At 30.6% G+C, this 25,189-nt stretch overlaps 1 protein-coding gene across 2 annotated transcripts in view; it reads left to right on the top strand.

Moving 5' to 3' along the window:
* The window catches only part of LOC118201055 (myosin heavy chain, non-muscle-like), a 195,019-nt gene that overhangs the window by 99,873 nt on the left and 69,957 nt on the right, over positions 1-25,189 (top strand). Inside the window, exons 5-16 of one of the 2 annotated variants that reach the window (XM_085819552.1) lie at positions 3,669-3,695; positions 3,803-3,817; positions 3,964-4,056; positions 6,075-6,138; positions 6,260-6,358; positions 13,206-13,349; positions 16,561-16,775; positions 16,875-17,027; positions 17,528-17,698; positions 19,928-20,092; positions 20,235-20,349; positions 21,080-21,261. In XM_085819552.1, the coding sequence (XP_085675678.1) occupies positions 3,669-3,695; positions 3,803-3,817; positions 3,964-4,056; positions 6,075-6,138; positions 6,260-6,358; positions 13,206-13,349; positions 16,561-16,775; positions 16,875-17,027; positions 17,528-17,698; positions 19,928-20,092; positions 20,235-20,349; positions 21,080-21,261 (1,443 nt within the window). The remainder of the gene's footprint in view (positions 1-3,668; positions 3,696-3,802; positions 3,818-3,963; positions 4,057-6,074; positions 6,139-6,259; positions 6,359-13,205; positions 13,350-16,560; positions 16,776-16,874; positions 17,028-17,527; positions 17,699-19,927; positions 20,093-20,234; positions 20,350-21,079; positions 21,262-25,189) is intronic. The other variant, XM_085819553.1, reaches the window with a different exon arrangement.

Below are 25,189 nucleotides of genomic sequence, written 5' to 3'. Positions count from 1 at the left end.
TTACCAGATAGATGTGCTGATTAGGTGCACTTTGAGTTAAGATCGTAGTATCATCTGCATACGTAGCTAGTGTTATGCCGTGTGTGGTATTTCATTCGCATAACTGTTGAAGAGGATTGGGCCTAGTTGACCCTAGACCTGTATGGGTAGTCAACATTAATTTTCCAGTTAGTAGAGTATGTGTTTTTAATGCAAACACTAAAAGTGTCTATCTGAGAGATAAGAATCAAGTACAGAAATCCTGTGCTTTGGAATTCCCAGGGTTGAGTTAATTCATTCAGCCAAATGCAGTCGAATGGCTTAATTTCCTTTATCAAAGAAGACTGCTCTAGTGCTGATCTTATTTTGTAGATCATTAGAAATTTGTTCACTCACTCTGTATTAGTTGATACACAGGTGAATGTTTTCGTAAAGCATCTGCATATTGAAGTTGATTTTTCAAAATCACATATTCTGCAATTTTGCTCAGATTAGAGAGGAGGCTGATTGGTTGATAAAATGTCATCTGCTTGGTTGCTTTTTCTGATTTCAAAATTGGAGTATTTATGGTTATATTCCATGATGAAGAGAAGTATCTAAGTTTTACAATGTAGTTAATTATTTTAATTAGCCTGCAAATCTTGAGAAGTCCAGATTTCTTAACCATAGGATTGCTAATATTGTCTTGTCCTGGGTACTTTCAGATTTTGATATGTGCCGCATCAGTCCAGCAGACGTATAAAGAAATATGTCTGCCACATTGACTGAAGTAGTGTTGTTTGTGTGACCCATTAGGACATCAGAGATGTGTTTAATATTAAACTGAGTAACATAGTAATTAATTAGTGACTGAGTTTTATTGATTTCAGTTTATGTAATTCCCATGGACCCGTTAAGGGACGGAATATTCATCTGACATCTTTCAAATTCAGATTGAATTATCATCCTTGGAGAGCGATACAAGGTAATTAGCCCACTAGTTTCCTGCCTGAGTATCAATAAGAATTCTAACTTCATGGCGGAAGCAGATTATATTAATTTATGTTCTGAATGACAAGTTCTTTGCCACATTATTCTGACAGAATTCCTGGACTGACTGAGGTTACATAAACCATGATCGTGTTGGAGACAATTTTGCTGTTGTTGTTTAAAGCGGTTTTTAAGTCTTTGAAGTTTTCGATCAATATGTCTTAGTTCATCTCTTGTATGTTCTTCGCTTTATGTAGTGAGTTTCTAGAGCTTTAATATAATTAGACCAGGCAGGAACAAAGGTTCTTTTGTCTGGTGGGATATGACAGCCGACTTCTAAATCCATAATCACTAGATTAGAACAGATGATAGTTCATGGATAGGTTGAATTTTTATTAGAGCATTTTGCCTTTTGAGTATTAAAAAGGTCCAGTGTGTAGCTGAGTCAGAGGTGTGACGTATTGAAATGGGTGAAGCTACAGTCTGGATGCTGAGTGAAGTAGCAAAGTTGTAAATATGACTGCCAAGTGTATTTGATAAATTACAGTTCTCTACATGGTGTTGTGTATCCACCTAAAATAACTCAATTGATGGGCTTGAGAATCATTTTTAGATCAACAGTGACAACATTGATATGCTTTCTGTGTGATATGCAATTGGAAATAAAAAAGTCTATTGGCTGTGAGGTGTGTGGTATATTGTGATAGTTGGGGCCTCTACAGCAGAAAGCTCTTGAATTGTTACATGAAAGTGAAAAGTTGAGCATTTAACTAAAATGATGTGTCCACTTGTTTTCTTGTAATTTACAGATGGTCCTTACAGTAGATACCACAGTTAGCAACACTAAATTTTTTGTATGAGCTAAACAGTGTGTTCTTGTAAGAGTAACATATTGAGTTATACTCATTTAGAATCTACCAAAGTTCATTAATTAAATCTATTAAATAGATCCTTTGCATTCCAAGTAACAATATTAAGCTTTTTTTGATTATTATGTTTAAAAAAAAAACTATTTCTTCAAAAATGAGGCATAAAATGTACATTTTTTCTTAATTTATTAACCCTCTAAGCAGCCCAATTTTTTGGATCTGTTATGAAGACCTGTATTTAAAGAGTCTTTATTAGCTAAATATGTATATTTATCTATTTTAGTCTACATTATTAATGAAAGTAAAAAAAGCAAAATATCTTAAATTATAAGCTAATTATAACAAGTGACAAAAAGTCTCATGACTGGATAAAGCTGGTCATGGCACTCAGAAAGTTAAAAAGGTTAATTTTGATAATTTATTTCATCCGGAAGTTCCAGGTTTGGGATTTGTGTTTTCCGCTGTCTGGATTATTATTTGCAGAGTGTAGTGGACTAAATCTATTTTTGACTGAGATACAATCCTTTAATTCGTTACTGTTTAAGTCTCTTTTTGAAATTTCTGATTTGGTCGGTTTAACAAATCCTTAGAGTTTTCTAGGTTATCATCTGAATTATTGGTTAGCATTTCATTTTTATGATTACTGATTTTTAGATTTTCATGTTTTAGGAGGGGGTTGTTTGCATTAGAAATAAGCTCGTTTCTACCTGACAAATATTACAGTTTTAATCATGCTATGTAGATTTGAGGCAATTGTATTTGTAAAGAAATTGTAACTTTTAACTCTCTTGACTATCATTGTTAAACTGTATGATGTCCAGTGCTGGTATTTTTTAAAAAGTCAACTGTATTTATTTATTTATTTATTTTTTAAGAGTAGCAGTATCCATTTCCAGATCCGCTGTTTCTCTGATCATGTTTAAGTCCAGTTGTGAATAATTCACAGTATTAACGCTAACATTTTCTGGAGAAATATTCATTTTTCAGTGTCAGTATTAGCAGTTACGAGCTACTTCATTCACTTTTATCTAGTGGTATATCATCACCAGCTGGTGAACGTTTGAAGAAAATACTTCACTCACAAGCTGTACAGAAAAAAAAAAAAAAAAAAAACTGTATGTGAATGGAAATGAGTATGACAGTCTGTTTATTTCCTGTAACCTAAAACATGATAATAAATCATGACCTATTGTAAATAACAAATTAAGGTAGTAATAGCAGTTCTTTTAGAAATGTTACACATAAGAGTTGTTTGTAAGTCAAGAATATATGAAAATGTTTTTTAAATGATTTATATCTTATATGTTGGCTTTTAATGGAATTTTCCTTAAAAATCTGTCCAAATGAGTTTGAACAAATTGATGCTATTTTGGTTTTAATGAAGATTTTGATGTGGCACATCAAATAAATAATGATATTTTTCATTCAGATCAGGAGAAAATAGTATGCAGATTATTCATTTAAAAAAAATATTATTTCCTTGCTGACAATAAACCACCACTAATATATTGAAGCTGCCCTAATGGAAGTGCAGCAGGTTTATTTTATACAGTTTGCTACCTTTGCCAGTCTTGTTTATTACAAGCATAATTTTGCAAACTATAATAAATCTTATCTTAATCAAATCTGTACTCATAAGTAACATATTCATGTACTGATGCTCAAGGAACCAAGGCATACAACATATTTACTATTGATTTTACTTGTATTTTGATAAGCGAGTTATACTTGCATTTTGATGTCTTATTTTTACACGTTTGATATGTATTTAAAGCTTAACAGAACAAAAATATATCAATGCATATCTTATATGCAAGTGTGAAACAACTTTTATTTTTTAATTTTTTTCAGAGTGTGCCAACACCAGCCCAAATAATAGTAAGTAATTTTGACTTTGTTAGTAAATATTTTAGTTAATTGTAATGTTAAAAATCCATTGCATATAACAAGTATACTTGTCAAATTTTAATTTTTTCATTTGCAAGCTGCTACCATCTGGGGTATGTATGTGTTAAAAATTTATTATTTATACATAAACTGTTTTTATTTACATTCAGATAGATTTTTATCTCATATTCAACTATGTGGCTTTAGCTATCCACAAGTAGAATTTTCTTTTGTTTAATAATTATTTACTTTAATGTAGGGGGAACTGGAACAACAACTGTTACAAGCCAATCCAATTTTAGAAGCATTTGGTAATGCTAAAACTGTAAAGAATGACAACTCATCTCGATTTGTAAGTTGAGCTTTTATAAAAAATATGTGAACAAGTTTCCCCCCCCCTCCAATCCTCCTTTTCTTCTTCTACTTTTTACAATCCTTTCTTCTTCTTGTCCCTTTTTAAATAGAGTATTTGTGTATGCAAAATAACGACTAGCATCTAGAAATTAATATGATTTCTATGTTCTTAAGCATTCTTTTCATGAATTTTAGTATGATGGTTATTCTGAAATTTTTTGAAGTAATAGCTAAATGGTACAAGTTAAATTCACTAAATCTTAGGGTTGTTCAGGGTAGTCCTTTCAAACATCAGAGCACTTTTATAGGCAGATTTCCCTAAGATTAAATGCTTTGTGCTATCCATTTTTTGGAATAAAAAATGTGCTTCATCAGTCTCATCTTTCGAATGAAAACGATGGCCATGTAAATTTTGTTTTAGATTAAAAAATAGCCAAACGTCACACATAGCAAGATCATGAGAAAGCCTTTTCTAAAAGATTTTAGAGTTACTACGTATTTAAGTTTTATTGTCTTTAGAATAAGACTTTTCTTGAAAACTAATTAATGTTTAATTAAAAATGGCTTTTAATATTTTGAGGATTTACCTGTTGCTGAGTAAAAGTTTATAATTTCTGAATGACTTTTTTATTGCTAAGGAAGATATATATAGTGGTATTCAAAAGCAAAAGAATTGTTAATTTCTCTACTTCATTCAGTCAAAATAGTATTTTTTTTTATTTAAAACTTTTTAAATTTGAATTAATTTGGTTTACATAAATTTAGATTAATTAATAAAATTAATATTAAAAGCATATAAAGCGTTAAAGAAAAAAATGTCTCCAATTTTGGGGTGCCATTCTTCCCCTTTCTCCAAGAGAGAGTTTTTATGATGGAATTTTAACATAAATATATATATATATATATTTAAAAAAAAAAAAAAAAAAAAAAAAAAAAAAACTTCATTTGATAAAATGTAAATAATTTTGATTCAAATGGGGAAAGGTTTCTTACTTCCCTTCCAAAAAAAAAAAAATTTTTTTTTTCAAGTTGTGCTTTTACTATTATAGGTTATGTTTATTGTTTGTTTTTTGTTATAGTTTTGAGATTTGGTATATCATTTGACACTTCCAGACTGATTAATGGCTGGTTGTTGATAAAATGAGTGCCATTAAAAATCTTAAAAGTTATCCATTCTTTGTAGTACTTGGAACTTGCATAGCCAGCTGCCTGAAATAGGTAAAAGGAAAAATATATAATGATTTTAATAAATCTAGCTCTTGTTAATTCACAGGTCTCCAGCTAGAAACTTATAACAGCAGAGATGAAGAACTGCATTTATTGCTTTTAAATTGCTTAGTTTGATAATTAATAAATTACAGATTAAATTTAAAAGAAAAATATCTTACTCTTTGCTTAAGGAGACACTGGGGTATCAAAGTTAAAAAGTTTTTCCTGGCAGCAATGCATTTGCACATTGAAGAAGAAATATTTTATTTTGGGCAGTGGTAACATATTTCTTTTAAATCCTGAATTTTCTGATGGCATTTAAAATATAAATATCTTATGTTCTGCTGAGTGGCAACATGGTGCTTTTAGGTTGCTGAGTTTTCTAGTTAATTTGAATCATAAATATCTTATGTTTTACTGAGTGATAACACATTGTTCTAAAATTGTCGTTCAGTAATCTAAATGTTATTAAGGTCTTACAAAGTATGAAATAAATAGAAAATTTTTTAATTTGGGCTTTGAGGTGCACATGTTTTGATGAAAGTCTATGTGTATTCAAAATTTGGTGTATCTAGGTGCTGAGTTTTATTTATTATGCAAAGAACATACACACGTATATACATATTTTTCATTATTTAATAACTGATTTTAAAATGATTTTCAAACTTCTTTTGCAACATTTGTTGTCACGTATTTTATATTTTAATGTTTGAATATTCTGTTTTTCATCATATTGCTTTTCAATGTTGTGTTGTTATAAATTGTTTACATTCTCAATATGTGAACTTATGCTGATTTCTATTTTAGGGAAAATTTATACGCATTAACTTCGACGCTTCAGGATTTATTGCTGGTGCAAATATTGAGACATGTATCCTTTGAATAACAGATTTGTTAAAACATATATATTTTCAATTTTATTTCTCTCTTTACATTTATATTATAATATGTTTTGTTTCATATGTTATTATTTTTACCTTTATTAAAATAAGATCTTCTAGAAAAATCGCGTGCTATTCGACAAGCAAAAGATGAACGTGCCTTTCATATTTTTTATCAGATCTTAGCAGGAACAACACCAGAGCAAAAAAGTATGGCTTTCTTTCAAATACATGTAATTGGAAATATGCTAAATATTTTTGTAATAATTAGATTTAGTAATAAAATATATCGTATTTTTTCAAATCAAACTAGAGATAAGTAAACTGTTAAAACAAAATTTGTTTGATCTAAATGTTTTTTTTAGCTTTCTGTAACATTATGAAAATATGCATGCAAATAATTTCATGATTTATAGCAAAGATTTGATTTCATATTAAAGACAAGTCATGCAGTTGCATCTAAACTTTCAAATATGTTAATTGCATTGTAGCCCAAGATCATCTTTATAATGCACTGTATACTTTAAAAAAAAAAAAAATTGGAAACCGTGTTCTTTTAAATAAAAAGGGGCAAAAGTATACATAGCTTTGCTGAATTTCTTTAAATTGATCTTGTTATTAGAATTTTATCTTTGTAAAATGGGTAATTATCCTATACATACTGTATTTCATAAGATTTACAAGAACTGTACTAGTTTTATTATTTTATGTGTGAAATTAATTTTTTACTGTATTTTCAATTTCTTTTAAAGATAAGAAATTTTTGCCAGTTTGAACATAAAATAGATTTTACAAAACGTAGTATCTAAATTATTTGTGTAGCAAAAGGAAAAACTTTTTTTAATTAGGCTAAAAAGAATTTCATTTGTCAAATTTCCATTTTTAATAAGTGTTTTCTTTTATATTATTGTTCTAGTATGTTCATAGTTTGTTGTTCTAGTATGTTTGTTTCTCCCTTCCAGGTAAAATTTGCTTTATACTTTTTCCTGAATTTTTTAGCTTCCAAAAAATCTTTCTGATTTTTATTGTCATGATGTTGGGACAGTGGAGTAGTGAGCAGAACTGGCACTCGGGGCAAAATACCTTTTTGACGCCCCCAAAAAAATTACTTATAGTAATATGATGTATAGAATATATTAGTAATAAGAAAATAATTCAAATAATAATAAAATACTGAGTCTGCGATAAAATACTCTAGAATATATTAAGAATAGTCATTACCTAACAAGCATTCGGAAATGTATCTGTGTCGGAGATTCAGTTTCTACGGAGTAACATCTTGCAGTCACATTCTCTACTCAAAACAATTAGGGGATATTGGGAGTTCGGTATGAAATAACCATATAATTGACAAAATTATAAAGGAAATTTATAATTAATTATTTAGGAAAATTATAATGTGTACAAAGTTGGGAATATGCAAAATTATTCTGTGATGTCGAAAACTCTGCGTTTTAGATAAGGAGCAACCTGCAGCATTCCTTTTGTAGTAGGAGATTAAAAACAATTGGCAATGCGTTTACTGCTTTGTAGCAGTGAACATATGATGTCTCAGCAAGATGACTTATTTTAATCAGTAGATCAGTCATTTACAGGAAATTCAATCCATTGTAGTGGAAGCGTTAGGAGTTTCTCAAAATGTCATTTCCAGACTATGGAATCGGTTTGGGGAAAATAGATATGTTTGAGAAATTCGGGACAAAGTCGTGTTATCATTTTAAAATAAAAAGTGGGAGCTTAATGTGCATTTCGTTCAAAAAATAAAAATATATCTCTATTTTTAGAGAAATAAAGTGGTCAGAAAGAACGTTTTGTATAAGGAGATATTTGGTTGATCTACTGCAAATATTTTATTACACATTTTATCAGACAAATCAAGAAAATAATTATTAAATTTAAATATATTTTCTAGAAGTCGATCAAAATAAAAATTGAAATTTTCCAAAAAATCTTGTTTGGAGATCATTTGGCACCCCTCTGCGAGCGGCACCCGGAGCATCATACACCCCTTTGGCCCCCCTTGCTACGCCACTCCGTTGGGAAGTATGTAATCATTTTCTTCATTGCAACTAATTTATGGAATAAAATGCAAACAGCGTACCATCATTCAGTTCCTGACAAAAGGAGAATGTGATCTGTCCAGTACCCACAGAAAGCAACAAGATATTAATGAAGATGATGATATTAGCAAAAGGAGTACACACATCTGAAATTATTTGCACAATTATGGGCAGTTGATAGATGCGATATTTAGTAATGATGTTTAATTTTTGGTAAATCACTGCAAAATTCCATGACAAAATATTCCGTTGGTGAGAGATTATTTTATTTATAGCACACTACTACCAGGCTAATGTTAAGGGCTACTTATGGGAATTATTACCTTGTTCTTTAGCATTTCCTGTATATACTTTTCTATAATTTCTTCCTTCATTCTGTTGTATTTGTATGGCTTTCCTCTGTGAGGGGAGGGTGGCATTTACTGTGTCTGTGTTGTGATTTACAATTTGTGTTAGACCTGGAGTATCATCAAATAATTTAACAAAACGACTTACCAACTCTTCCAGCTTGGGCTTCTCTTTTGCCTTCAGGTGTTTCAAATCAATGGCTGAAGGGTGCGTTTCTGTCTCCTGTACCTTATCAGGTACAGTTAATGTTTGTAAACTTACCTTTGTTTCTTTTAAATCATCTTCCAGTTCTAAATCCATACTCGTTAAATGTTCATCATTAACAACATCATAATATTCCATTCACAGCAATTCAATATGAGATAATATGTCCAAAATCATATCAAATTTGATTTGAAGTCAGAACTTGTCAGCATTCAAAGCTGAATCTTTCAAAAAATTTCAAAATCCTAGTTTTAGTTTCCACACCGTCAGTTAAGCAATTTTTGTTTTTCAGAAGATGACAATACTGTAAAATTTTCCATACTTTTATACTTATTGTCAGAATTTGCCATTTTGCTGACAACGATAAAACAGAATCAAAACCAGTGGTTTTAAAGTTTGAGACGGTAGTTTATTTAGCTTCTCCAGCAGCTGTCGGATCACATGCTCATATGATTTAAAGTAGGCTGTAATATACTTTTAAATCCCCAAACAATGTAATATTTTGTTTTAATTTTAATACTTAATTCTACGTCCGATGAAGCAGAGATGACCGAATGACTAAAAACTTAAAAACTACATTATCATAGCAAAAAAAGTTTACCATTCTAAGCAGTACAAATACAGCCAACTTGGTGATGCCAATGAATTACAGTTTTTCTTTATTTGTTTTACAGAGTAGTGTTAATTAAGATACAATAACACGCCGGACAAATATTAAATTAGAAGCCAAGCAACAAAAATTTAGCATTATATTTTCAAATTTTCACAGGACTAGTTTCGATGGTTTTACCAAACCATCATCCTCAGCTACAAAAGCGTAAATGAACGAGGTAAGATATAAAGATAAGAAGGCCTGGACAGGAGATAAGCTACTGGTGCCATCTGTTGATGAAACCAGAACTAAAACATAATTTCTTTAAAGGCTGAAGGCAAAGTTGGATTGGGATTAGGGTCGTTAACTAGAACAGAACGATTTTTTTGAATGTGAAATGCCTCTAGAAAATCCAGTTCACCAATGGTAAATGTTTTTTGAATAATTTTGGCAGCAGAAAAATTGAAAGTGTGATTTTAAGACCAACAATGTTGGGCAACTTCTCTATTTCCTTTTTTCTAACATATGCCTCATCTTCCTTAATGCGAAATTTTAAGGCTCTCTTAGTTTGGCCAATGTAAATTAAACCACACTGGCAAGGAATCCGGTAAATACCCCAGGAATTCATATCCAAAATGGGTTCCTTGAGTATGGAACTCATAATTTTATTGATGGGGGAATGGGAGAATTTTATTCATGGGAGAAATGTTAACTGTACTACTGGGCTAGTGTTAGGGCTAGTTATGGGAATTATTAACTTTATTTTTGAACATTTTCTTGTATGTTTCTCATTAACTTACTTTTTGATTCTGTCATAGTGGCTCAACTTTATTGTACAGGATGGGGATTTCCTGTGGCTATGCTGTAGATTTGAGTGAGCCCAGAAGTATCATTGAATAATATTTTTAAAAAAATGACTTAACCATTTGTTCCAAATTGTATTTCTGTTCCACTGGCAAGTGATTCAGCTCAATGGCCAGAGACTGCATTTCTTACTCCTCTACTTTATTCATATCTAGCTGTATCGTGGCTTCCTGAAAATTTATTTTAGTTTCTGCCCTTAAAAAATTCCATCTCCCAAATTATAGGAGCTTGCAGATTTTTCACAACAAAGAAAACTACTTTCTGATGCTCATTTCATATTTGGCATGTAATGTGACTTTTTGTACATATGTACGCTGTTTGCCTTCAGCAACAATAACTTTTTCTCCTTCAACCCCAAAAATTCTATATCATTTATATAATAAACATTCTATATCATAAATATATAAACATTCTATATCATTTATAAGGTTTTTGAAAAATGCTCTGCCAAAAAACTGTTTTGAGTCCCTACACCAATAGTGCATCTGCTGGAACATTATTTAACAATATTTATATTACAGGCAGAGCCAAGTTTTTTATGACTACCATATTCAATTGAATTCTAAAGAAATTTATTTGCTTCCAGGGTAACTATACCCTTTAACTTTCAGTACCACTTATTAGTTTAAATTCATATTCCTCATTTTCTCTTTTGTGGTTTTCTTGGCAATCTCCACTCACAGTTGAAAATTTCTTATTCTATCAGTTCTTCGACCTTAATCTGCTATCCTATGTTTGATGCTTTAATTTTTAAGAGCTACTATGGTTAACAGTTATAATGTAACAACTTCATTAAGGTCCATATAAATTTCTTTGAATATTTAAAATGAACTTGCAGTAAATTTAAATCTTGACCCCTTACTTGGTTTAAAAAGTCTTTGATAGGATTCTGATATACAGCAGAATCTAATTACATGATGAATATTTTTTCCCTTCTAGTGATATCATCAGAATTAAGAAAACAGAGTTATCTAATAAGAGACTGAAATTTCATTATTACCAGTGACAGTGTGGGTAGTGATATTAAATTATGCTAGTGTGGGTAGCAATATTAAAGTAATTTCTCACAAATGTTTGAATTGAAATATAGTTTACTACCCTTGACTCAAGTTCAAGTAATTAAAACATTGAAAAAATAGCATCTTTTCTGCATATAAGAAATTCCATTTCAACATATGCCCTCCCCCAGTATATGGAGCTGATTATGTCCTTGTTTATGAAATTAAAATGTGAGCCAAAGTCAAAATTACATTATCTCCCATTTCAGCTTATTAGATGTTTTGATGCCCATTGATTGATAATTGGGGCTTGGCTATCACAATGGGAGACTTCAATGTATCATCATTATTTAGCATTTCCTTGCATTTCTGCACTTACTCCATTATTTAAAATAGAATTCCAATATCCAGTAGCTGACTGCTGGATGTACAGTCTTCGGGAAAGACTAAGTCTATGTTTATTAGATTATCTTGTATTGATACTTTAATTTTGATATGATAAGTAATAAAATAAAGTGAGTAAAATAATAATCTGGATCAAATCAGAAAGTGCATCATAATGATAGCTCAATTTGTGTAACTGTGATCTGATTACCTTTTTCCCTGATGCACCAATGAGAAAAAACTTGTACATGTAACATTCCACTCCAAGCAAGCATTGATCATCGGCCATTGCTGTGTGCAGGGCTAGAAGTGCTAATCGTGCTGTAATCACTGAGTGTGAAAGATGAAAATGTGGTTCATTAGCTGGCAGGTGTTTGAAGGCAAAACAACATGTAGGATTACTCAGCACTGTCACAGATTATGTTTTCAGCAAACAAAATATCAGCCTATTGAAACAATTTGAGTGAAGTCAGAAGTTGATTTACAGCACGCTTGTTTTCTCTTGTCTTGAATATAATATTCTCTGTTCTTACACTGTTTGGAAAAAATAAGTTATGAGGGGTTAGAATTTTTATTCTTTGATGTCTGAATTTCGAACTTTATACTGTAATTGATTCTAAATTTGAGCTATGGTCAGTATATCACTGTCTATGTATTCAATACTTAGATGTTGTATGATAAAATTTTTGAGGTACCATGAATAATTTTGACCTATTTCTCTATAAAGAACTAGAGATAATATTGTTTTGAAGTCTAATTATTCTGTGAGATATATTAAGTTGAAGATAGAACTTGGACTAATCTGAAACAGAATTTTAGGCATTTTGACTCAAAATCTGTGCCTTTTTAAAAGGTCAATCAATAATTCAATTGCTTTTAATCCAAGAAGTGAAATTGGTTTTTAAAACCGTGTTTTCAGTTGGATAGTTGAGACATGAAAGATCATCTACCTGCAAATCTTTGTTTTAATATTGAAAAAAGTTGGAGTATCTGAAGTTTTTCTTTTCGTTCTTTCTATCCTTAGTAGCCCGTCCGTCTTTAAGTTTCTTTTTATAAACATTTGTTTGCTGCTTTTCTCTTCCTCGTTTTGGAGACAGTAATTGATAAGACTTTGAAGATCAATAGATTGAACTAAACCTTTCTCTTATGTTATAATAAATAAACTTTTAAAAATTGCTAACTGTAAAGTAATTTCTTCAGAAATATTTTATGCAGGTAGTTCATATATATGGGGTGCATAAATTACTTTCATCAGAACTGTTTTGTTTCTTGCATAGCATTGATATGAAAAAGAAATTTTATCCCAGTCAAAAATATGAATATTTTTTCATATAAACCAGTTAATGTTTAATATTGTTTCAAATTTTATAGACATGGTTACATTGCTTATTTAACTAAATCTCTGGTAAATTTAATTATTATTGTGTTTTAATATTTTTAGAAGCATTGTGTGAAAAATGTATTAAAATTTTCTAAATAAGGAATTTTTTCTTAAAATTCTGTAATGTTTTATTTAAATTCACAGAATTTTGTGGCTAAAAAGAAGTTTGAATTTTCAAATTTGCCTTGGAACTTAAAGATGTTTACTGTAATTTTAATATTTGCAGAAGAATTTTTGTTAGAAGATCCTAAGAACTACAGATTTTTAACTTGTGGAGGTTTGGCTGTTCCTGGTGTAGATGATGCTCTAGAATTCCGAAATACTGTTAGTGCAATGTCTATAATGGGTCTTTCTTCAGAAGATTTACATGGTAAGAATATTTTTTGCTTTGTTGGTGAGTTCTACAACTCAATTTTTAAAAAAATCTTTAAAGTGTAATTTTACAACAGAGCCTCAGTTATTCAAATTGTATGATACCAGGATAGATCTGGGTAACCAACTGATTTTTCATATTTAAATTTTCAAAATATTTTTTATTAATCACTTTTTTATGAATATTACATTCAAACTATCTGTTATATTATTTGGTGAACTAATTTATCTTACATATATGTATAAAATTTAAATTGTTATTGAGTGTACACTAACAAAATCACAATTAAATTAAAAATTATGTATAATTAATTAAACATAAGAGTAAAATGAAGAATAATTCATATTTAGAGTAAGCAGAACTGAAACAAGGGGGAGGCAAGCAAGGTACTTAGGTGATCAGCTTAGAAAGGATTTAAAAGGCTAATAACCTGTAGGCTTTGAAACTTAAAAAAGCATAGTTTAAAAATATTATTTTGAAAGTATTGAAACTTACTGCAGCAGTATTTATGATATTTTTATGAAGTCTTATATTCTTGATATTGCTTTTATTCCTTGTGCTACAGGGCCTAGTGCACGATTCTCATTAATCATCTATCATAGCTTTTGATGTCAGTTAGCCTAATATCTCCGTATTAGTGACTGACAGCATGATCTCAAAGTATTAAGCAGCAAAATTATTTAAATATGACTTAACTAATTTACTTTATTACCTTTCTGCAATCAAGTTCCTTTAATACATACTTTTATTGCATGATTTAATTTGTTTCAAAGAAAGGGGTTATAAAAATTTGTATTACAAATAGTCCAGCTGAATTAATTGAAAATAAATAGCATTATTTTATTCTTAAATGTGCTGCACTTTCACAGTACTATATACACTTTTTACTAATGTTAAACTTGACTTTACATTTATAGTAACGCTGCTGCATCAGTGATTTTGCAATATCTTTCATTAATCTGGCTTATAGTTTCTACTGCAGTTTCTTCTGTAGGAAACATGACAAATTTCAACAAGTAATTGGAGATAATTGAATCAGTATTATTTACCATCAGAATTTTCCCCACTTTCTCTGTATGTGTTGGAGATCTAAAGTTCCCCCCCCCTCTTTTGTTCTTTGAGTAATTTTAAGTGCATGCCTTTCCTTCTAAAAGCATTTTAAAAGCTTATAAAACTGGCTTTGCCCTCCCCAAAGCATTGTTTATGCTGTGTTGCATATATTAATATTTTGTGTTTAGACATCTTCAGGAATAATGAAACTGGAAATTAAACCATTTGGACACACTTGTCTGTTATTGGGGCTGAAATACACTAGTGTCCTATTTTAAAGATCCAAGGATTCAGCGTTTCAACTAACTAGGTGTTCATTTCTTTGAAAATTATATATAGGGTGTACAAGAATTTTTGATACATTTCAAATTATGCTACAGAAATACTAGATTAGGTACTGTAAAATGTTTTTACTCATTATGTAAGTATAAAAATTCATAAATGTTGATATAAGATACTAATATTATTCTAGTGCGATCAAGCATTGCTTGATTTTTATACCTGGTATGGGAATCATCTGAGGAGCCATGAAATTGATAAAAACAATGATATACTGCTTTAATTTGTGCAAATTAGAATAAGACATATGAAAGACTTGGTCTTGAACATAACCTCAAAGGAAAAAAAGTCCAGTAGGGTTGCTGAATGTGTGCTTTTCCTTCTCAAAGCATTTTTAAAACTTCTTATACAAGCCCCCCATGATTACTTTTTCTTTCAGTCTCTTTGCTTGGATGTCGTCAGGAATAATCAGTGAAATTACAAATTAATTTTTTAAATCTATGGAATAAAAAATTAATTTCAGTTGCAGCAAATAAGCCTAAAATGTCTAATAGATATTTGGTTGTAATGAAAGTTTTCTGCCAAAAAACATTCTTAATAAAGTTAGAAAAAAAAAAAAAAAAAACCCAGAAAATCAGTAACTTTAGTGCAGGTAGTAATCACCATCACAATCCATGATTTTTTTTCCAACATTTTTCAAAGCCTTTGGCCCAGAAACTTTTTAAGTGCGAGTCCGAAAACAAATCAACCTCATTTTAGACGTCTTGAGTAGAATGAGTCAAGACATTTGAGTTGAATGTCTTGACTCGTAGACATTCAACTCTGTCTTTACTTGACATTGAGTTTTAGATGTCTTGAGTAGAATGGAAGATAGCACCAACAACATGTAACTGCATGTCTGAAAAAGTGATGAAACAAAGGAGCGATGTTGGGGCTATATGGTGGATGTGGCAATATCCCATTTGAATCCATGTAGAGTCCAACCAATGAATGCAGACACATGTGGTTTTGCATTATCTTAATGGAACATACCCTTTTTGCGCCGAAACTGAAACAGTGTGACATTTTTCCTTATAGCAGCATCAACATGGAGTAGCATCTCACTGTTCACCTTACTGTTGAGGGTTTTACTTTTTCTGAGATACTCTTTGCAGATAATGTCACGGCATTACAACCAGATACAAAGCATGATTTATTTGTCATAATCTTCTCCAACTTCATTCTATTTTTTATTATTATTAATAATTTCAACAATTATTTGTCTGCTAGTGAGTATTTGAAGGATTCACAAGTGAAATAGATAATAGATCCAAAAAGTGAATCACTCAGCACTCAGCATTAGAAAATGCAATCGGAAGGTTTAAAAATATTTTTGCCTATCTTGCTTTCACCACATTTTGCTTCATTTCCTAGTAATTTCATCACCCACTTCCATCTTATTTGCATGTTATTATGATGTATTTGTGTTTTTATTGAATTATTCATACTTAAACACTGAAATTAGTCATGCGTACCTACCTATTTATATTACCAAGAAAAAAAAAGTCATGGAAAATTAAAATTGCATAATCTTATCATGAACCGTACCTAATATTACTCCCCCAACCCTCTTTGTAAAACTCTTAAAATTGTTTAATTGCAATGAAAAGTGTTATAATATTGGATTGTTATGTTTAACTATATTGATTATTCACTTTATTTTTGTTTTGACAATGATATTTAGCATTGTGAATTTAGTTAGCTTTATTAAACAGCATTATTTTAACTTCATGATAGTTACATTGTTTAAAACTGTGCATGTGCATTTAAATGACTGATAGTATTCAGTCACAGAGTTTTTAAGTACAAATATCATAGAAGTGTTGAAATATTTTTTCAGCTATATTTAGGATTTTATCAGCTGTATTGTTGTTTGGAAACATGGAATTTCAGCAGGAACGGAATTCTGATCAAGCATTTTTAAGTGAAACAACTGTTGCCCAAAAAATTGGTACTTTACTTGGTTTAAAAGTAACTGAAATGACAAGAGCTTTTATTCGGCCCAGAATTAAAGTTGGCCGAGATTTTGTTAGTAAAGCACAAACAAAAGAGCAGGTAACCATTCTGCATTTTGTTAATAATTTAAGATAAATAAGTTTTCATGTAATTTTCAATTTCTTATGCAAAATAATGATAAATTTTTTAATTTAATAGGCTGAATTTTCAGTTGAAGCTATTGCAAAAGCTTGTTATGAACGTCTATTTAGGTGGCTCGTAAACAGAATAAATAGATCTCTTGATCGAACAAAGCGACAAGGGGCGTCTTTCATTGGAATACTTGATATTGCAGGTTTTGAAATTTTTGAGGTAAGGCAATATTTTGTGAAAATATAAATATCATAATATGTTATAATTTTTTCATTTGAAAGAAGGAATTTAATGCTTTTAAAGCAAGAATAAGAATTTTAAGAAAATAAATTGTCTTTTATGTTTCATTTTAGATGGTTTCTGTTGATTTATATTTCATTTTCAGTTAGTTATGTTGCCTTGTTCACTTGAAAATTCACTCATTATCATAGCTTATTTATTTTTTTATAAATGCTTAACTATTTAAGATTGTGTTTATTCGTCTTTCTCTTTCTTTCTTCAAGCAAATTGCTTTAGATATATTTTGAGGGCATGGAATTTTTGCTTTATTAATATTTTGAGGACATATTTATTATTTTTTATGCATATGTATATATCATCATAAAAAGGAAAATCAATCACTTTAGGAGATGTGTTTTTTTACACTGTTTTTGAATTACTTTTCCTTGACTATTAATGTGCTTTCTTAAATTATAACTGTGTGTTTCTGTTTCTTATAGTTAAATTCATTCGAACAATTATGCATAAACTACACAAATGAAAAACTACAGCAACTTTTCAATCATACGATGTTTGTATTGGAACAAGAGGAATACCAAAGGGAAGGAATAGAATGGAAATTTATTGATTTTGGCCTTGATTTGCAACCTACGATTGATTTAATTGAAAAGGTAACTTTATAAATAAGTGTAAAAATTTTAACCATTAAAAATCATATTATTTATTTTTCACAGGTATACATGTAAATACAAATGGCCCATTTTCCCAAACTAATTTGAATAGAGCTCTTTTGGATATTCATTGCTCAGACTCGTTTTTAAAAAATTTCATAAATGACTTTTTCAAAATGGATTTTATTTGAAACATATTTTATCACACTTTTATGTATTACTTTTTAAATTTTCATTGAAATCATTTAAAGGAAAATATAGTTAAATTTGAATTTACAGCCATCATTTATAAATTATTAAACCAACATTCCAATCCTGAAGTTGGAAAAATGCATGATGAAATTAATAGCACTGTATTTTATATGCATAAATATTTACATAAACTGTGCCAGTTAAAAAGTTGTATGTGTTAATAAGTAATTACAAGTTTCCAGTTTCTGAAAACTTCCCCTAGTATGCCATTAGCAGTCTGCTGATCTGACTGTTAAACTGTCTACTAAACTATTAATGATATGGTCCATGTATCTCTCGAAGCAGTTTTGAGTTCCTGTATGGTTTGAGGAGGGCTTTGTCTCTGAGCAGTGTGTCTGCCCAATACATCTAGGCGTGCTGTATGAGAATGGTATTCAACCGTGAGCTGAATGCACAGTCTAAAAGCAGCTGATGGGCTTTAATTTTTTGTAACAAAATGGGGGGAAAAAAAAAAAAAAAACTAAATTAAAAATTTCCTGTATGAGTTCTTTATCAAAATATACATAAGCAATAAGGATAATAACGAAGCAAAGGAAAAATTCAAATTTATTTTTTATCTGAAATGTTAAAGTTGATACTTGTAAGAAATTTCTGTTTTACACTTTGTACTTCAAGAATATTGACATTTAAATATCAAATTCCAGGCCAGTATTTTTTTCAAATAATACAAGTTATTTAGTGCTTAATTTAGTGAGCTAACCTTTAAGTAACTTAATTTTTATTTAAATAAATTCTGAAAGCTTTCCAAAAGGGGCAAAATTGAGATTAAATCATAACAACTCTTTCTTTTGTTTATTAAATTTTTCTTCATCACGCATAAGAAAAATCACTGAAAACACAGGCATGACTCTGAAGCATTTCAGTGTAAAACCTCTTTGATGTTACTCTTGCTAAGAAGTGGTTTTCATGGTTGGTGATGTTTATTATTATTATTATTATTACTACTACTACTAATGGCAGGCACTTGCCTATAACAGCATTTGCCACTACTAAGGCCAGAAGCGGTGATCATTTTATTATGAAGGCACCTAATAGGTGGCCACTGTTAATAATCACCCTAAGCACTGTATTTATTATGAAGGCACCTAATAGGTGGCCACTGTTACCTCCTATGAAGGGACAGAAAATTTTACATCCATGCCTTCTCCGGGATTCAAACTCGGGCCCTTTGGTATCGCAGTCAGACTCCCCTAACCACTATACCGTCTAAGCGGCGGTTGGTGAAATGTATGGAACAAGTTTTTTTGTCAATGTTATTTACTTGCCAAGAAGTGGTTTTCATAAATGAGTGTTGCCAGTATTGGTAAGCTCTGCAGGTCTCTGGTAAGGTGTAGTTTTTTTTTTTTTTTTTTTTTTTTTTTTTTTGGAGGGGGGGGAGGTAAACGGGGTGACAAATCTGTCCTCTTGAGTTTTGATGGTCTTTCTATGACCTCGAGCTTGCTTTTGTCCAACGGTTCTGTCATCAGTAGCCTTCTGGAACCACGAAATAACATTCTTTGGCATAACTATTGCTATGGTAACTTGAGTTGCTTATCGCTATTTGACCACAACCGTAAATGCTCAAATGGTGCCTTGTTGACATTCTGCAGTCAGTACCTGCCATAAAAAATTTTAATTTATATTAATGTTTTCAGAAATTAGTAGAATGATTTTTCTCCCAAATATTACTGCTTGCATTTATGATTAAGGAAGCACTACTTTTTCTACATTAAAAGGTCTTGCCCAGAAGCACCCTTTATGCTTATTTTTCCTGCAATTGTGCACCAGTTGAGAATGAAAATGTGCTTAAATCAGTTGTGGCTTAGGAATTGTCAAGCTGTGTACTATATTATCTTATACACCAGGAAAATGTGAGGTTTTATTTGCTATTTTAACTTTCATATGCTTTTTTTATTCTTTTAAATTTATAATGTGTATTTCTAGTAACAAGTGTTATTATTTATGAATGTTTTGTTCTGACATTCATTTATATTGCAGCCCATGGGAATCCTTGCATTGCTTGATGAAGAATGTTGGTTCCCAAAGGCAACTGTGAAAACATTTGTTGATAAACTGGATACATCACACTCTGTTCATCCTAAATACATCAAATCTGATTTTAGAGCAAATGCTGATTTTAGCATAATACATTATGCTGGAAAAGTAAGAATATTTTATTCTTGTATAGATATTTTTTGAATATATAAAAGTATTTTTTCCTTAATTTTATCATTCATCAAACTTCACTGAGTAGGCTATATTATTTATTATTTGGATTTTTAAGTAATCCTTAACTTTGGCTTAGGTTGATTATTCTGCAGATAAATGGCTGTTGAAAAACATGGATCCCTTAAATGAAAACATTGTGTCATTGCTTCAGAATTCACAAGACCCATTTGTTGTGCATATATGGAAAGATGGTATGTAGGATAAGTCTCATTTTAATGAACGTAAAAATATAGTTTAAAAATTTTGCATAGTAAAATACATATTTTAATCATCTTGTAGACTGAAATCAGCTTTTGTATTTGTTTATTAAATTTTTGCCATAAAAGTATATGTGTTATGACAGTATTAGTGAAATTATGCATGATTTAATAGATGAAAATCAAATTTGATTGGGAAAAGTAATAAAATTATAGTTTATAATATGTTCCTGGCTTTAAAATTTTTTAATGTTGAATAAGATAAATATAAATGCATGTTGTGGTATAATGTAATAAAAAGTTAAATAGACAACCTGTGTAAATATTTTCTCATTTACACTCTTTAATATCTGATGAATAATCTTTTTTATGCATATAGCTCTACCAGATTTATGAGCAAAGCTCAATGAAATAAATCAAATAATCAAATCTTCCTTCAACACAGTCAAAATTCCTGTGAAGCTTGCTACATATTTTCAATATTCAGATGGTTTTTACTGCAAGCTCACTAAATTAAAAATAAATGAAACTTATTGATTAAATATTTAGAAATTTTGATTACCAAATACAAAATGATAAATTGTAGTTCATGACTGATGAATATTAAAACTTATTTTTTTATTTTTTAGTATTCTAATTTTTTTTAAACTTTTTGTTACTAATGTACAAGTTTAGTTCCTGTATAATTTTGTAACATTCATGTTAAAATGTTATTGTATTACAGCTGAAATTGTAGGTATAGCTGCAGCAACTATGGGAGATACTCAGTTTGGTGCTAGGACTAGAAAGGGCATGTTTAGGACTGTAAGCCAGTTATACAAGGAACAGTTGGCTAAACTTATGGCAACATTGCGCAATACGAATCCCAATTTTGTTCGCTGCATTATTCCAAATCATGAAAAAAGGGTACATGGATTATTTTGTTTTTAGATGTAACATTTATTTTATTCTAAACTTTCTGAAGCTCAGTTTTTTTATTTTGATTTTTTAGATCAAATTATTACATATGTTTAAAAAAAATATAATTAATTTAATTAAAAAGCTTTATTCCTATTGCTTAGATTTTTCAAAAATCGAATGTCATTAAATCAAATTTAAAGTTTTGAATTTGCTACTAAAATTATTATATATTTATAAAATTCTTTAGATGGTTGTGCATTGAGACCTTAATTTTGAATCTTGTTCTTTTACTATTTTTGAATTATGTCTTAATTTGTAAATAAAGGTCTGTATGTAGAGTTCTGGTAATCTGCAGATGCCTGTAATTTGTGCTAATTTTTGGTTGTTTTTACTTTCAGAAAATTCAATGTCCCAAAATTAATAGCAATCCACTCTTATATACATGAAATAAGCATTTCAAGAAAAACTCTATGTTTATGAGATTCATTATGTATCTATGATGATGAGTAATTGCTATGAGTGTTGACATACAGGCCATCTTTTGAGCAATCATATCTTAATGTGCTCTGGGAGAAAAAGAATTAGAATACAGCACAATGCAAAAAAGAATGGTATATGTTCATCCCAAAAGAAATATTGGGACAATGCATGCAACATGGATCGTAGCACTACTGTAAAATAACTCTAGGAAGATCCCATAGAGCGGCAAGACTTCTAGGTCCAGAAACTCATGGTATGCCATAGACATGGTTTCAGAGAATGTGACACTCATGTTAAACCACTATGATGCTTCACAATGCAGTATTCCAGAGGTCATTTTCAAAATTTAGTTTCAGGGGTCTAGAATATAAAATTGATTTGCAGTTATCTGTTGGGGAATTTCATTCTTTAACATTTAATTTGCTAGGTTTTTTTATGAAGCATCAAGATAAAGCTGGCCTATATGCAGCAATAAATGGCAAATTTTGAGCTTTTGCTGCATAAAGTGTCAGCAAATGCTGAACTGGCTGAGGTGATTTGTTGAAGGCATGCATAATGAGTTCGAATATGTGTTGAGTGCAATACATAGCAATAATCAAAAATAGAACTGAAACTCTTACTTTTTGAAGTTAATCTGAAGAAGTTCAATTATATATCATTGTATTGTTGTTGGATGTATGCATGTATGAATAAACGAGATCCATTTTATTTCACACCACGTGAGGGGTAAAAAAAGACAAAACAAGCATTAATGAAATTTACAGTTGCCAAAGCAGATTCATAGCTCATCGTAATTTGCTTAAGCAGCTCTCCTCGATTTAGGGGCTTCTACTGATATGTTCTATGAATTTTCCTTTATTGTCTACACCAGGGATTGCCAAACTTTTTCGGTCACAGGCCAAAAAGCGGGGGGGGGGGGGGGGGATTTGGTGGACCAAGATACATTTTTCTAGAATTTTTAAAACAATATACAAGTATTACAATTTAAATATGTTAATGAGATGAACGAAATTGCGATTTCATTTTTAAAAGCTCCTTATATTGAGGTTCGAAGTGAGATATACTGATTCTAAGGAATGAAGCTAAATGCTCATCTGTCAATCTCCTTCTGAAATAATTCTTTCTAAGGTTCATAGTTGAAAACACTTTAACACTGATTTTCTGAGCATGAGATATTAAATTTGGGAAACTTACTTTCGATAATGATTTGTAAAACTCTAACTTTGACATATTTAGAAACAACTGCTGGAGATGATAATTAGATTGCAACTCAATTGGTTCAAGCTGCAAATCTGACCTCACTGCTTTACAATTTACATTGAAAGGCATGGTAAAAATATCCAGTTCTGTTTGAATGGCACTGAAATCTTGAAATCAGCGTTTGAACTCAAAATGCAGTTTTTTCAAGCCATCTTCATAATTCTTAAGCTTCTCTTCATTTACTTAGAGTATTGAATTTAATCTCGGGAAATGAGACGAGTCGTTATTAGCTAGCTGCCCAGCAAACAGGTTAAGTTTTAGTTTAAAAGCTTTGAGATGGGTCATTATCAATAAATTGATTTTTCCCTTGCATCTTGACATTCAAGTTTCTCATATGACAAAGAAAATCTGTGAAAAATCCAAAACCATTCTGTATCTTCTAACATTTCACACTCCTCAGAACACTGTTTCTCATGGGAGAATGACACAATTTCATCTTTCAGCTGCCAAACTGACTCGAAAACACATCCTGTACTATGCCACCTTACTTTCTTGTAATACAGTACATCAGAGCATTCAGATTGCACGGACTGAAAATATCTCAAAATTGCCTGTAAGCCCACGAGATAGAGTAGTATTTACAAGCTTCACGACTGCATTTAAGCACGTGTTTCATATTCAAAGCAGATTTGCACAAAGCATCCTGATGTAAAACACCGTGCAGAAAAAACAACATTGTTTTTGGGATAGTTTTGATTAAAGCTTCTGAGAATTACAGATTTTTTTTTTCCTACTATCATATTTGGCACTCCATTAGTCGTAATATTGCATATATTTATTATAGGCACTTTCAAAGTTAAAAGCCCTTCCAGAAATTCACGAAAAATATTACATCTAGTTCCTTTTAAAGAACGTATGCATGCCACTTCCTTGGTAATTTCAAAGTTCTCTCATCAACACCTTTTATAAATAATACTAATTGAGCAGTATCATTTATATCAGTACTTTCATCCATAGCTATGGAGCAAAATTTAAACTGGCCAATCTTTGACTCTAAATGTAATGTCAAATTTTTACTGATGTCTTCGATTCTAGAAGTTACCATTTTTTGAGATAACCTTACAGTTTCAAAATCATTTTTCTTGTCTGGACATAAAACATCACAAACTTGGAGCATGCATTGTTTAACAAACTCCCCATCACTGAGAGCTTTTTTATTTTTAGCAATATTGTATGCTACAATGTAACTTCCATGTGTAGCTGCTTCTTGGATACTCTTTACCTTCTTAAAAATTTTGTCGGTCTAGTAATTTTTACAAAGACTTTCTGCATTTTGCTTTCTTTCATATTCAACATTGCTTCATAATTGGAATTTTTATGATCAGATATGAAATGACGGAAAATGTTATATTCTTTGAAGACTGTTACAGCTTCATTGCAGATGAGACACACTGGTTTATCTTTTACAAATGTAAAAAAATATTTCCAGGTGCATTTATCATTAAAAGCATATGGCACTCTGAATCAACATTATTTTTTTAGTACCCATTTTGGTGTTGAAGTATTTTACGAATAACCCAAACAAGCACTATCTACACTATACTTTTAAAAATTTTACCATTATTGACAATGATGCTATATGTCCGCAATCTTTCCATATGCAATCAATAATATTAGAGCTCATGCTAAAAGAAAAAGCGGCAGGCTGGATCTTAAAATGCGCAGTCTGCCATGTGTGAGGTCTGTTTCACCTATATCAGATTCCCATATGTCTGCTCCCCAAGAAAGAAATAACGCTTGTTGGCGACAATCTACAGCTATAACTAACAAAGAACTTCCCTTTAACACTTTACCTATTGAAAGCTGTCTGTGCTTGGTATTTCCGTTGATTTATCTTTTGTAGAACAAAAATAGAGAAAATAAAAAGATCATCAATCCTTTAAAATGAATGAAGGGAAAAAATAACATTTAAACTAAGTAGAAAAGGAGATGGATGTATAATATATAAATATATATTTCTTTTAATTTGCCGCCCGCGGGCCATAGTTTCCCCGTCCCTGTTCTACACATCTGCATAATTGTAGTGCAGTTTCTCCGAACATGAGCATTAATCTCGCAATATGAGAAATTATCTTTCTTCAGTGCAGTAACTGTTTCTCTTCCAAAAGTTCATCAGCTGTAAATTCTGTCCATTTTGAATTAAGGCACATTCACTAAGAACATACTGATTCACTGTTTGGGGTTTGCTTTTCTT

This window comes from Stegodyphus dumicola, chromosome 6 (genome assembly GCF_044657685.1).
Source record: "Stegodyphus dumicola isolate Sdum_Otavi_A_Nest chromosome 6, ASM4465768v1".
NCBI classification, from domain to species: domain Eukaryota; kingdom Metazoa; phylum Arthropoda; class Arachnida; order Araneae; family Eresidae; genus Stegodyphus; species Stegodyphus dumicola.
The sequence above is the reverse complement of the archived record's forward strand: the minus strand, read 5'-3'. Positions and strand labels throughout refer to the sequence as shown.